Genomic DNA, 14,866 nt, shown 5'->3' with positions numbered 1-14,866 from the left:
ATTGAGGCTCCACTTCATCCGATGTCAGTCGTAGACTGAAGATTGAATGCAAGGTACCGCAATCAATTTAGGGTACCTTGCATTCCTATTTGCTGACATTTTGAAATCAGCCAATAGGATTAGAGCTACTGAAATCCTATTGGCTGTTCAAATCAGTCAAGCTTTCATTAGCTCTCATTCTATTGGTCGATTTTAAAATATAGCCAATAGGAATGCAAGATACCCCAAAAAATATGGGGTACCTTGCATTCAATCTTCAAGTGCGGCGGACGATCTCATGAAAAGGAGCCTCCACGCCGCTGAGGAGCACCGCCGCCGAGGAACGCCACATCTGGGAAGACTGCTCCGCACCTCCTTTGCTGTGGATGAAGATAGAAGATGATGGACCCGCGTGGAAGAAGACCTTAGTCGACGAACTTCAGGAACCGGGAGTACCTATTTGGGGCTTAGTGTTAGGGTTTTTTTTTTTTTTTTTTAAAAATAGGGATTTGGGCGCTGTAAAAGAGCTGAATGCTTTTTAAGTGCAATGCCCATACAAATGCCCCTTTAGGGACAATGGGTAGTTTATGTTTTTTTAGCGTTAGGTTTTTTTTTTTTTTGGGGGGGAGTTTGGTTTATTTTTAATATAAAAGAGCCGATTTCTTAAGGCAATGCCTTACAAAAAGCACTTTAAGGGCTATTGGTAGTTTATTCTTAGATTAGGGGGTGTTTTTTTTTCATGGGGATTAGGTTTAATTTTTTTATTTTGGATACTGTGGTTTATTATTGTGTAATGTTTATTTTCTGTGATTTTAGATTAGTTTAAACTTAGTTTTCTTTATTTTAATTTATGTAATGGGGTTAATTTAGGGGGTGTTAGGTTAGGGGGCTTAGCGACATACATACACACATATATACACAAAAGCAGGCAACCAGCACTCTTTTTTACTTTATACAGCTGCCGGGGTGCGCTTACAAGCCTTAAATATTCACATAACAAAGAAGGCACTCTCCGTTTACATATGCCGTTTATTAATAAACGGCATATGTAAACGGAGAGTGCCTTCTTTGTTATGTGAATATATATATATATATATATATATATATATATATATATATATATATATATATATATATATATATATATATATATATATATATATATATATATATATATATATATATATATATATATATATATATATATATATATATATATATATCCATCCGGTTTTGGAGTGTAGTCCCCTTTCCGTGTTTTGTATGTTGCTGGGTGATTACATATACCTGTGCACCCCTCCCTTGTTCCCAGTTTGTCTGGCTTTGAGAGCCTGCATTGTGTGGCTGTGTTAGGGACTCAGGTGTTGGAAAGGACCTTGACGTGGTGCCTGAGCTTGTCCCATTTGGCCAGATGCGGTGACTAACCTTTCCATTTTAAATCTTAGCTGTGAGCTAGCTGGTGAGTGCTGGGTTTCCTTTATGTTTTGTATTTGTTTTGTAATCCCCCATGGTTCTTGCACCCACTCCTGTCTGGGGTTAACTGCCTATGACTCTGGTGACGGTACAGCTTTTTGTGAGTGCTATTTAGCACCCAGGGCTGGCATGTTGCTGGGTCATCGGATGTGTACCTGGTCCAGTTTTGGAGTGCAGTCCCCTTTCCGTGTTTTGTATGTTGCTGGGTGATTACATATACCTTTGTGCACCCATCCCTTGTTCCCAGTTTGTCTGGCTTTGAGAGCCTGCATTGTGTGACTGTGTTAGGGACTCAGGTGTTGGAAAGGACCTTGACGTGGTGCCTGAGCTTGTCCCATTTGGCCAGATGCGGTGAATAACCTTTCCATTTTAAATCTTAGCTGTGAGCTAGCTGGTGAGTGCTGGGTTTCCTTTGTGTGTTGTATTTGTTTTGTAACCCCCCCATGGTTCTTGCACCCACTCCTGTCTGGGGTTAATTGCCTATGACTCTGGTGACGGCACAACTTCCTGTGAGTACCCGTGAGCACCCAGGGGTGAGCATGTTGCAGGGTCATGGGATGTGTACCCGGTCCGGTATGAGAGTGCAGTCCCCTTCCGTGTTTTGTATTTGTCTAGGGTGATTACATAAGCCTGTGCACCCTTCCCTTGTTCCAAGCTTGCATTGTGTGGCTGTTTTAGGGTCCCAGGTATTGGAAAGGACCTTGACGTGGTACCTGGGCTTGTCCCATTTGGTCAGATGCGGTAACTAACCTTTCCATTTTTGCTTTTAAATCTTAGATAGAGATATATATATATATATATATATAGATATATATATAGATATATATATAGATATATATCATAATTTATGTAAGAACTTACCTGATAAATTCATTTCTTTCATATTAGCAAGAGTCCATGAGCTAGTGACGTATGGGATATACATTCCTACCAGGAGGGGCAAAGTTTCCCAAACCTTAAAATGCCTATAAATACACCCTTCACCACACCCACAATTCAGTTTAACGAATAGCCAAGAAGTGGGGTGATAAAAAAGTGCGAAAGCATATAAAATAAGGAATTGGAATAATTGTGCTTTATACAAAAAAAGCATTACCACCACAAAAAAGGGTGGGCCTCATGGACTCTTGCTAATATGAAAGAAATGAATTTATCAGGTAAGTTCTTACATAAATTATGTTTTCTTTCATGTAATTAGCAAGAGTCCATGAGCTAGTGACGTATGGGATAATGACTACCCAAGATGTGGATCTTTCCACACAAGAGTCACTAGAGAGGGAGGGATAAAATAAAGACAGCCAATTCCTGCTGAAAATAATCCACACCCAAAATAAAGTTTAATAAAAAACATAAGCAGAAGATTCAGACTGAAACTGCTGCCTGAAATACTTTTCTACCAAAAACTGCTTCAGAAGAAGAAAATACATCAAAATGGTAGAATTTAGTAAAAAAATATGCAAAGAGGACCAAGTTGCAACTTTGCAAATGTGATCAACCGAAGCTTCATTCCTAAACGCCCAGGAAGTAAAAACTGACCTGGTAGAAAGAGCTGTAATCCTCTGAGGCGGAGTTTTACCCAACTCAACATAGGCAAGATGAAATAAAGATTTCAACCAAGATGCCAAAGAAATGGCAGAAGCTTTCTGGCCTTTTCTAGAACCAGAAAAGATAACAAATAGACTAGAAGTCTTTCGGAAAGACTTAGTAGCTTCAACATAATATTTCAAAGCTCTAACAACATCCAAAGAATGCAATGATTTCTCCTTAGAATTCTTAGGATTAGGACATAATGAAGGAACCACAATTTTTCTACTAATGTTGTTGGAATTCACAACCTTAGGTAAAAATTCAAAAGAAGTTCGCAACACCGCCTTATCCTGATGAAAAATCAGAAAAGGAGACTCACAAGAAAGAGCAGATAACTCAGAAACTCTTCTGGCAGAAAAGATGGCCAAAAGGAACAAAACTTTCCAAGAAAGTAATTTAATGTCCAATGAATGCATAGGTTCAAACGGAGGAGCTTGAAGAGCCCCCAGAACCAAAATCAAACTCCAAGGAGGAGAAATTGACTTAATGACAGGTTTTATACGAACCAAAGCTTGTACAAAACAATGAATATCAGGAAGATTAGCAATCTTTCTGTGAAAAAGAACAGAAAGAGCAGAGATTTGTCCTTTCAAGGAACTTGCGGACAAACCCTTATCTAAACCATCCTGAAGAAACTGTAACATTCTCGGTATTCTAAAAGAATGCCAAGAAAAATGATGAGAAAGACACCAAGAAATATAAGTCTTCCAGACTCTATAATATATCTCTCTAGATACAGATTTACGAGCCTGTAACATAGTATTAATCACAGAGTCAGAGAAACCTCTTTGACCAAGAATCAAGCGTTCAATCTCCATACCTTAAAATTTAAGGATTTGAGATCCTGATGGAAAAAAGGACCTTGCGACAGAAGGTCTGGTCTTAACGGAAGAGTCCACGGCTGGCAAGAGGCCATCCGGACAAGATCCGCATACCAAACCTGTAAAGCCATGCCGGAGCTACCAGCAGAACAAACGAGCATTCCTTCAGAATCTTGGAGATTACTCTTGGAAGAAGAACTAGAGGCGGAAAGATATAGACAGGATGATACTTCCAAGGAAGTGATAATGCATCCACTGCCTCCGCCTAAGGATCCCGGGATCTGGACAGATATCTGGGAAGTTCCTTGTTTAGATGAGACGCCATCAGATCTATTTCTGGAAGTTCCCACATTTGAACAACCTGAAGAAATACCTTTGGGTGAAGAAACCATTCGCCCGGATGCAACGTTTGGCGACTTAGATAATCCGCTTCCCAATTGTCTACACCTGGGATATGAACCGCAGAGATTAGACAGGAGCTGGAATCCGCCCAAACCAAAAAAAAAATCGAGATATTTCTTTCATAGCCAGAGGACTGTGAGTCGCTCCTTGATGATGTATGCCACAGTTGTGACATTGTCTGTCTGAAAACAAATGAACGATTCTCTCTACAGAAGAGGCCAAAACTGAAGAGCTCTGAAAATTGCACGGAGTTCCAAAATATTTATCGGTAATCTCACCTCCTGAGATAACCAAACTCCTTGTGCCGACAGAGATCCCCACACAGCTCCCCAACCTGTGAGACTTGTATCTGTTGAAATTACAGTCCAGGTCGGAAGCACAAAAGAAGCCCCCTGAATTAAACGATGGTGATCTGTCCACCACTTTAGAGAGTGTCGAACAATCAGTTTTAAAGATATAAATTGAAATATCTTTGTGTAATCCTTGCACCATTGATTCAGCATACAGAGCTGAAGAGGTCGCATGTGAAAAACAAGCAAAGGGGATTGCGTCCAATGCAGTAGTCATAAGACCTAGAATTTCCATGCATAAGGTTACCGAAGGGAATGATTGTGACTGAAGGTTTCGACAAGCTGAAAACAATTGAATCTATCTGGAAACCCAGAAAGGTTACCCTTGACTGAGGAATCAATGAACTTTTTGGTAAATTGATCCTCCAACCATGATCTTGAAGAAACAACAGAAGTCGAATCGCATGAGATTCTTTGAATGAGAAGACTGAGCAAATACCAAGATAATCGTCCAAATAAGGAAATACAAAAACCCTATTCTCTGAATACAGAAAGAAGGGCACCGAGAATCTTTGAAAAAAATTCTTGGAACTGAGGCTAGGCCAAACAGTAGAGCCACAAAACTGGTAATGCTTGTCTAAAAAGAGAATCTCAAACACTAAAAGTGATCTGAATGAATCGGAATATGCAGATACACATCCTGCAAAACTATTGTAGACATAAAATGCCCTTGCTAAACAAAAGGCAGAATAGTCCTACAGTAACCATCTTGAATGTTGGTATACATAACGATTCAATATTGATAGATCCGGAACTGGTCTGAAGGAATTGACCTTCTTTGGTACAATGAAGAGATAAAATAAAACCCTAGCCCCTGTTCCAGAACTGGAACTGGCATAATTACTCCAGCCAACTCTAGATCTGAAACACATTTCAGAAATGCTGAGCCTTGCTGTGTTAACTGGGACACGGGAAGAAAAAAATCTCTTAGCAGGAGGCCTTAACTGAAGCCAATTCTGTACCTTTCTGAAACAATGTTCTGAAACCAGAGATTGAGAACGGAATTGATCCAAACTCCTTTGAATAAAACTTAATCTGCCCCATACCAGCTGAACTGGAAAAAAGGGCCGCACCTTCATGGGTACTTAGGAGCTGACTATAGGTTTCTATAAGGCTTGGATATATTCCAAACTGGAAATAGTTTCCAAACTGAAACCCCTCCTGAGGATGAAGGATCAGGCTTTTGTTCCTTATTATGAGAAAAAGAACGAAAAAATGATTATTACCCTGGAAAGAAAGGGAAAAACAAAGTTAACTTTAGAAGACATATCAGCATTCCAAGTTAAATCCATAAAGCTTTTCTAGCTAAAATAGCTAGAGACATACCTGATATCAACTCAAATGATATCAAAAGATGGTATCACCAATAAAATTATTAGCACGTTATAGAATAAAAATAATGCTATAAAATTATGATCTGTTACTTGTTGCACTAAAACTTCTAACCAAAAAGATGAAGCTGCAGCAACAACCGGTAAAAATATAGCAAGTCTAAGAAGATTACCTAAACATAAGTAAACTTTTCTTAGAAAGGATTCAATTTTCTTATCTAAAGGATCCTTAAATTTAGTACTATCTGCCGTAAGAATAGTAGTACATTTAAGCAGGAATAGAGACAGCCCCAAACCTTAGGGATTTTGTCCCAAAAAACTCTAATCTGTCAGATGGCACAGAATATAATTGCTTAAACGTTTAGAAGGAGTAAAAGAATTACCCAAATTATTCCATTCCCTGGAAATTACTTCAGAAAAAGCATCAGGGAGATTAAACACTTCTGGAATAAATACAGGAGATTTAAAAAAACCCTATTTAAACGTTTAGATTTAGTATCAAGAGGACCAGAATCCTCTATATCTAAAGCAATTAATACGTCTTTAAATAAAGAACGAATAAATTCCATCTTGAACAAATAAAAAGATTTAACAGCATCAACCTCTGAGACAGAAACTTCTGAACCAGAAGAACCATTATCAGTATCAGAACGATGATGTTCATTTAAAAATTCATCTGAAAAAAATTGAAGTTTTAAAAGACTTTTATGTAAACTAGAAGGAGAAATAACAGACATAGCCTTCTAAATGGATTTAAAAAATAAAATCTCTTATGTTTATCAGGAACACTCTGAAAATTAGATGTTGACGGAACAGCAACAGGTAATATAACAGTACTAAAGGAAATTTTATCTGCATTAATAAGTTTGTCATGACATGCAATACAAACAACAGCTGGAGAAACAGGTACCAAAAATTTATAGCAGATACACTTAGCTTGGTAGCTCCAGCCCCGGGCAGTGATTTTCCTCAAGTAACTTCTGACTCAGTTGCAACGTGGAACATCTTGCAATATGTAATAGAAAAAAAAACAACATATAAAGCAAATTGATCAAAATCCTTAAATGACAGTTTCAGGAATGGGAAAAAATGCCAGTGAACAAGCTTCTAGCAACCAGAAGCAATAAATAATGAGACTTAAATAATGTGGAGACAAAAGCGACGCCCATATTTTTTTAGCGCCAAACAAGACGCCCACATTATTTGGCGCCGAAATGCCTTTTTGCGCCAAAATGACGCCACATCCGGAACGCCGACATTTTTGGCGCAAAATAACGTCAAAAAAATGACGCAACTTCCGGCGACACGTATGGCGCCGGAAACGGAAAAGAATTTTTGCGCCAAAAAAATCCGCGCCAAGAATGACGCAATAAAATGAAGCATTTTCAGCCCCCGCGAGCCTAACAGCCCACAGGGAAAAAAAAAGAGTCAAATTTTTGAAGGTAAGAAAAAATGATTAATTCAAATGCATTATCCCAAATATGAAACTGACTGTCTGAAAAATAAGGAAAGTTGAACATTCTGAGTCAAGGCAAATAAATGTTTGAATACATATATTTAGAACTTTATAAACAAAGTGCCCAACCATAGCTTTAGAGTGTCACAGAAAATAAGATTTACTTACCCCAGGACACTCATCTACATGTTTGTAGAAAGCCAAACCAGTACTGAAACGAGAATCAGCAGAGGTAATGGTATATATAAGAGTATATCGTCGATCTGAAAAGGGAGGTAAGAGATGAATCTCTACGACCGATAACAGAGAACCTATGAAATAGACCCCGTAGAAGGAGATCACTGCATTCAAAATAGGCAATACTCTCCTCACATCCCTCTGACATTCACTGCACGCTGAGAGGAAAACCGGGCTCCAACTTGCTGCGGAGCGCATATCAACGTAGAATCTAGCACAAACTTACTTCACCACCTCCATCGGAGGCAAAGTTTGTAAAACTGAATTGTGGGTGTGGTGAGGGGTGTATTTATAGGCATTTTAAGGTTTGGAAAACTTTGCCCCTCCTGGTAGGAATGTATATCCCATACGTCACTAGCTCATGGACTCTTGCTAATTACATGAAAGAAATAGATAGATATATAGATATATAGATATATATATATAGATATATAGATATATAGATATATAGATATATAGATATATAGATATATAGATATATAGATATATATATATAGATATATATAGATATAGATATATATAGATATAGATATATATAGATATATAGATATAGATATATATATATATATATAGATATATATATATATAGATATATATATATAGATATATATATATAGATATATATATATAGATATATATATATAGATATATATATAGATATATATATATATAGATATATAGATATATAGATATATATATATATATATATATATATATATATATATATATATATATATATATATATATATATATATTTATTATTATCAGGTTATTATCAGGTATTTGTAGAGCGCCAACAGATTCTGCAGCGCTGTAAACATAGTCGGTGTACAGGATAGCTTTTGTAGGGGTCTAGTGGGTAGAGGGCCCTGCCGAGAGTTTCACTGTTGTAGTAGTTTCTTATGAAGCGATCTGTAAAAAGCTGGGCCCATAGGTTTACAATCTAAGGGGTTCAAGGGGAAAGCAATGGCGTTAGGTTAGTGTTGGTTGTAAGCATCCCTGAATAGTAAAGTTTTAGGGAGTGCTTGAAGCTGTTAAAACTAGGGGAGAGTCTTATGGAGCAAGGCAGGGAATTCCACAAGATGGGGGCCAGTCTGGAGAAGTCCTGTAAACGTGAATGTGAGGAAGTAACAAGAGAGGAGGAGATCTTGAGCTGATCGAAGGGGACGGGAGGGAGAGTATCTAGAGACAAGTTCTGAGATGTAGGGGGGAGCAGTGCAGTTGGGAGCTTTATATGTCAGGGTGAGGATTTTATGTTTAATCCTAGAGGCAAGTGGAAGCCAGTGAAGGGATTGGCAGAGAGGTGCAGCAGATGAAGAGCGACGAGTAAGGAAGATGAGTCTGGCAGAGGCATTCATTATGGATTGTAAAGGAGCTATGCTGCAGCTAGGTAGACCAGAGAGGACGGAATTGCAGTAGTTGAGGCGGGAAAGATTAAAATCTTGGTTGTATCTTGTGTAAGGAAATGTCTAATTTTAGCAATGTTTTTAAAGGTGGAAGCGGCAGGCTTTAGCCAAGGACTGGATGTGAGGAGTGAAGGAAAGATCTGAGTCAAGTGTGACCCCAAGATATCGGGCGAGCGGGGTAGGGGTAATGATGGAATAATCAACAGTTATAGAAATTTTGGGGGTGGAGACATTGGAAGAATGGGGAAAAATAAGGAGTTCAGTTTTGGAGAGATTTAGCTTAAGGTAGTGAGAGGACATCCATGATGAGATGTGAGAAAGACAGTTAGTGACACGGGTTAGTAAGGAAGGAGGTAGTTCTGGTGCAGAGAGGTAGATTTGGGTGTCATCGGCATACAAATGGTATTGAAACCCATGGGACTTTATTAAGGAACCTAGTGACGACGTGTAGATTGAGAAGAGAAGGGGACCAAGGACAGAGCCTTGAGGTACCCCAACAGAAAGTGGTAACGGGGCAGAGGATGCTCCAGAGAAAGCTACACAAAATGTACTGTTAGTCAGATAGGAAGAGAACCACAGGAGAGCTGTGTCACAGATGCCGAAGGATTGGAGGGTTTGGAGCAGAAGAGGGTGGTCTACAGTGTCAAAGGCTGCAGACAGCTCAAGGAGGATAAGCAGAGAGAAGTGGCCTTTGGAGAGATATATATATATATATATATATATATACATACATACATACATATATACACACACACACACACACAGCAGTTGTCTTTGTAAGGTGAGAGTGCAAATCCATTTTGTGACATACATACATATTTATATTTCTCAGAGTGAATCCACCCTCCTGGGCCAACTGTCTGGGTGCAAATATGGAGTGTATACGAAGCGAAGAAGATGCACTCACAAGACTTATTCAAACAGTGTGTCAAAAATGTATTGACGTTTCGGGGATTAAACAATCCCCTTCTCTGATGGAGGGGATGGTTAAATCCCTGAAACGTCAATACATTTTTGACACACTGTTTGTTTATTACATTAGATCTAGTATATATATATATATATATATATATATATATATATATATATATATATATATATATATATATATATATATATATATATATATATATATATATATATATATATATATATATATATATATATATATATATATATATATATATATATATATATATATCTCAATTGCGATTGGCTCACCCATGTGTTCAGTTAGAAAGCATTAACGCATTGCTGCTCATTCAAACGATACCAAGAGAATGAAACAAATTAGATAGAAAGTTGTTTAAAAATTGTATTCTCTATCTGAATCATGAAAGAAATTTTTTTTTTTTTTAACTACAAAAATCATCAGGTAAACTGCTCTAAAAGGATTGTGATCAACCCCAAAGTCAGGAAACGGAACCCAATCTTTTGATGTATTCTTGCTGTATAGATTTTATTACAGATGCTCAAGGCATGAATTATGTTCTGCTATATGGTACCTGTGGAAGGACTATGGACCTAGAGTTATCTGCCCAGATAACTTCCACCTTGCTGCTGACATCGACACGAGCAACTTGTCCCACAGACGGCTGCAAAACAGGTAAACAGATTAGATTTAAAGGGCTTTGCACCAAACCTCTAGATTTAATGACTTTGGTGTAATAAGGTTCCTACAGTGAGCTGACGGTACTCACCCGGCTGTCGTCAGAATTAGCTGTAGGTTCTGAGCTCCCAATGCATATTACTATGTCTGTTGATCTGAAGCGGAAATCTGGGTGGTCTGCTATATCATACACACTGACATCTTCCTCTTCTCCTATAACCTGAACGGGTGAAGCAAACATGGTTAGCTGGAGTAAGCTAAGGAAGATTTACACATGTTTACCTAGCACAACCATCAAATGTGCACATTCTGCTTATCACTCAGTTATCTTACAAATCCTCACCTATACCCTGGGACTGGGACAGCATGTGGAAGGGGTTACACTGCAGGTATCTCAAGGAGAGTTGCGGCACATGTACAAACACATCACTAGAATGCAATATTCCTATATAACTAATAACATTCTTGAGAATAACATGACCTACCCTTACTTACCAGTTTCTCTAATTCATTGTGAGCCCAGTAAGTCACCAATAAGAATCAAGCTTCTCAAATCTATCTTTACGCCAATAATAGCATGGCGAAAAATTCTTTCACTGCTAGGACTTAAGACTCATATCTCTAGATATCAAACAATCCTGGGAAATCCAGAATCCCAAGATGGCTCTCAGTCAAAAGTCTTTCAGACATGGAGAGAACTAGGATTGTGTAGGATTGTCCAGCTATTAGATTTGGAGAAATCCACAATTAAGACATTTAGTACACTGAGGCAGGAATTTAAACTAGAGAATAAATATCTCTATGCATACTTACAAACTAGACACTATGTTTATACACTTATTAAGGATTATGAGTGGAGTTGGAATTGGGGAGATCTGGAGAACTGGATTGCGATGGTTAAAAATGGATTCTTTTCAATATCCACGGGATATCAAATAATTTCTAGATTGAATGATTCCAACTTTAGAGAGATATCTCAGCAGTGGAGTAAGTTAACTTCGGGTGTAGAGATAAGTATTCCTCATATAAAAAGATCCATAGAATTGGTAAACCAAAGCACATTATCCTCAACTTGGATTGAATCCCATGTGAAATTGCTATACAGAACTTATTATACCCCAGAAAAGGGGTTTAAATGGGGTAACTTAGCATTTCAGTTGTGTCCAAAATGTTCCTACCTAAGGGCCAACTTGATACATATGATATGGAAGTGTCCTAAAATGTATCAGATTTGGCAGAAAGTTGCTTTCTGGGCATCTAAATCTTTGAAGCTTCCCATTGGGAACCTTAATATAAGACAGATAGTTTGTCTTTGGGATGAGGCACAAAACCTTCAACATAGGAAGTTAATTAATGCAATTATTCTGGCCGTCAGAAATCTGATATTTAGGAAATGGAAGGCAACAGATACTCCTAGTTTAGCAGAAGTTAAAAACTATTTGAAAAAACAATATGTACTTGAACAATATAATGTAGATATGAACAGTGAGCAAGATATTTGTGCGTATTTAAAAAATGGGCATCGTTTATTAAAGGTTTTCCTGTGAATGAGAGAGAATATCTTATTTTTCCCTTTAGAAATACTGAGATAGTTTTATTAGGGATTTGGAAGGTAGGGAGAAGTGGGCCAGAAGAGAGATGGTTATATCTCAGATTCTTCTTCTTTTTTTTTTTTCTTCCCCCCTCCCACCCACTATAGAGTAAAAGTCTGAGGTATAGGCCCCAAAGGTTTGGGCCTATAGGCAATAATGAAGTAACACAATTTAATTTAACAATGGCATCATGAGTAAATGTTTTGGGTACATTTTTCAACATGACATAATAGTATTGTATAGATGCCAGGCGCCCCTGTACGCCTCAGCTCGCCTGTGGCGGGGCGATATTACCCGCAGGTATTTGGTATTACACACGAGCGCAATTTTGCGCTCGCGTGCAATCCCGCCCCCTGCCCGCGCACAGCCAATTACGCGCGGGCAGGAGCTGTCAATCTCCTCAGTCGGACTCGACAGAGGAGATTGAATTTCGCCAGTTTAGAGGTGGCGAAGAGTTTAGGGAAGCAGCGGTCCGATGACCGCTGCTTGATAAATCACGGTCAGCAAGTTCTTGTGAGAACTTGCTGCCGTAGGGGCTTGATAAATCTAGCCCTTTTTGGGTTGTCTTCTAAAAAAAAATAAAAAATATATACATGTCAAGGGATATTCAGGGATACCTCACAAATATCAGTGTTCTAATGTAACTAGCGCAAATTTTGAAAAAATAAATGGTTTGGAAATAGCAAAGTGCTACTTGTATTTATTGCCCTATAACTTGCAAAACAAAAGCTAAGAGCATGTAAACATTGGGTATTTCTAAACTCAGAACAAAATGTAGAAACTATTTAGCATGGGTGTTTTTTGGTGGTTGTAGATGTGGAACAGATTTTGGGGGTCAAAGTTAGAAAAAGTGTTTTTCCCCAGTTTTTTTCCATCATATTTTATCATTTTTTTATGGTAAATTATAAGACATGATGAAAATAATGGTATCTCTAGAAAGTCCATTTAATGGTGAGAAACACAGTATATAATATGTGTGGGTACAGTAAATGAGTAAGAGGAAAATTACAGCTAAACAAAGACACAGCAGAAATGTAAAAATAGCCCTGGTCTTTAAGGGAAAGAAATTGAAAAATGGCCTTGTCCTTAAGGGGTTAAGGTATAAAAGAGAACCAAGTGTGTATATGTTGAGACATGACTAAGGGCTGATTGTAGGCCCGAAACGTTGTCCGTTATACTTTGGACCCTGCCATGAAACTAAGCTCTATTTTTAATAAAATTTGGCACCTGGAACGCATTTATTTTCTTGTGTACAATCTCAAGGTGGCTGAACCAGGGTTCCGTGCTCTACACAAAGTGCTGTTTTCCAAACCATTTGAATTTGGCTGGTAATTATTTGCCAGACACTGTATAAGGCCTTAATACACATAAGAGCCACTCACCTCAACATCATCCCCTTCAGCATTCAGCTTTATCCACTTCACTACGCAAGTGCGACCTAAGTGATCACCAGACTGCACCACCCCATATATGTTGGGGTCCTGCACTGCGTGGGCTAAGGACAGACAGAGTCAGGTGACTGTGCAACAGTACAGATGATATATGCATCATGTAAATTTACAGATACATGCTTGAAACAAAAGCACAGATTTAAATGCACGCCATCACAGGTAAAACAACTGTCTGGTGTAATAGCAGATCATTATCTCAGGTTTAATAGGCAAGTGACACAGAAGGTCACAGGTTTTAGTAAGGAGCTTATGAGGAGTACTCACCTCTCTTGTCAACAACAAAGTCCCCAGGACAGAATTCATTGTTATCCAGGTGCTGGATGGGCAGCAGCTCATTGGAACGGATGTTTGACTCTACACTCCCATCCTGCCACATGACATCTGCTGTTGTCACAGTAGTGATGACTTCCACGGCCACCCTGCATAAAGGCAGACGGTACAAAGTACAAGTCACAACATATAAGCAAAAGCATAAAGACCTTTTTATTGCACCAACAAAGTATATGTAGTGGCAGATCAATATCAAGGTGCTACGGAGCCCAGCAGTAAGGGGCCAACAGGTTACCACCCTGCCACCCTTGAGGTTTTACTGAAATCATTTACAATGTGGATCCGTTCTCTGGGCCCCTAGAGTGGGTTGTTATGAAATGACCGGGCAGTAAACCTATAAGTATTTACTCCTATAAGTAACATGGGAGCATAAGCCCTATTAAAAACACCAAAACCAGAGAATAATTTATTACAACATAGTTAATCGTGAAATATTATATTATGAATAGAAGGGGATACACATCTAAAAACCACAGCTGGTAGAAATAATAAAAAATAAAATCTATAATGCCTATGAAAAGCATGACTTAAAAAGGTTAATATATACAATAAAGAAGAGGTGCGAGTCATGAGCCCTGGGAGCCAGACATCTACGCACTATGCCCTGGCTCTCTGCTCCTGCTGCAATAACGCGCTTCGCGGGCTAGTGGCTGAGACTACAGCATCTGTGTGCCTTGCAGGAGAGAAAGCCCAGGAATGAGAGGGAAATGTAGCTTAGACGTTTTTTGAGTATGTCGAGCTCTGGACTGTATATATAAAAACATAGCTGCATTTTCTAATGCTGGAAATCTATACTAAAAATGCTATGAATCTTGCAGCAATGTGGTCATCTTCAGTTGATC

The 14,866-nt window shown here is 38.4% G+C and overlaps 1 protein-coding gene across 2 annotated transcripts in view; it reads right to left on the bottom strand.

Annotated features, from left to right (window-relative positions):
• Nucleotides 1-14,866, bottom strand: part of LOC128655677 ((E3-independent) E2 ubiquitin-conjugating enzyme) — a 109,037-nt gene that overhangs the window by 20,544 nt on the left and 73,627 nt on the right. For both annotated transcript variants that reach the window (XM_053709263.1, XM_053709270.1), the window contains exons 10-13: nucleotides 13,959-14,113; nucleotides 13,626-13,738; nucleotides 10,743-10,871; nucleotides 10,548-10,637 (exon numbers count right to left, since the gene is read on the bottom strand). In XM_053709263.1, coding sequence (XP_053565238.1) covers nucleotides 10,548-10,637; nucleotides 10,743-10,871; nucleotides 13,626-13,738; nucleotides 13,959-14,113 — 487 coding nt within the window. The remainder of the gene's footprint in view (nucleotides 1-10,547; nucleotides 10,638-10,742; nucleotides 10,872-13,625; nucleotides 13,739-13,958; nucleotides 14,114-14,866) is intronic.

This window comes from Bombina bombina, chromosome 1, assembly GCF_027579735.1.
Source record: "Bombina bombina isolate aBomBom1 chromosome 1, aBomBom1.pri, whole genome shotgun sequence".
Taxonomy (NCBI): Eukaryota; Metazoa; Chordata; class Amphibia; order Anura; family Bombinatoridae; genus Bombina; species Bombina bombina.
The sequence above is the reverse complement of the archived record's forward strand: the minus strand, read 5'-3'. Positions and strand labels throughout refer to the sequence as shown.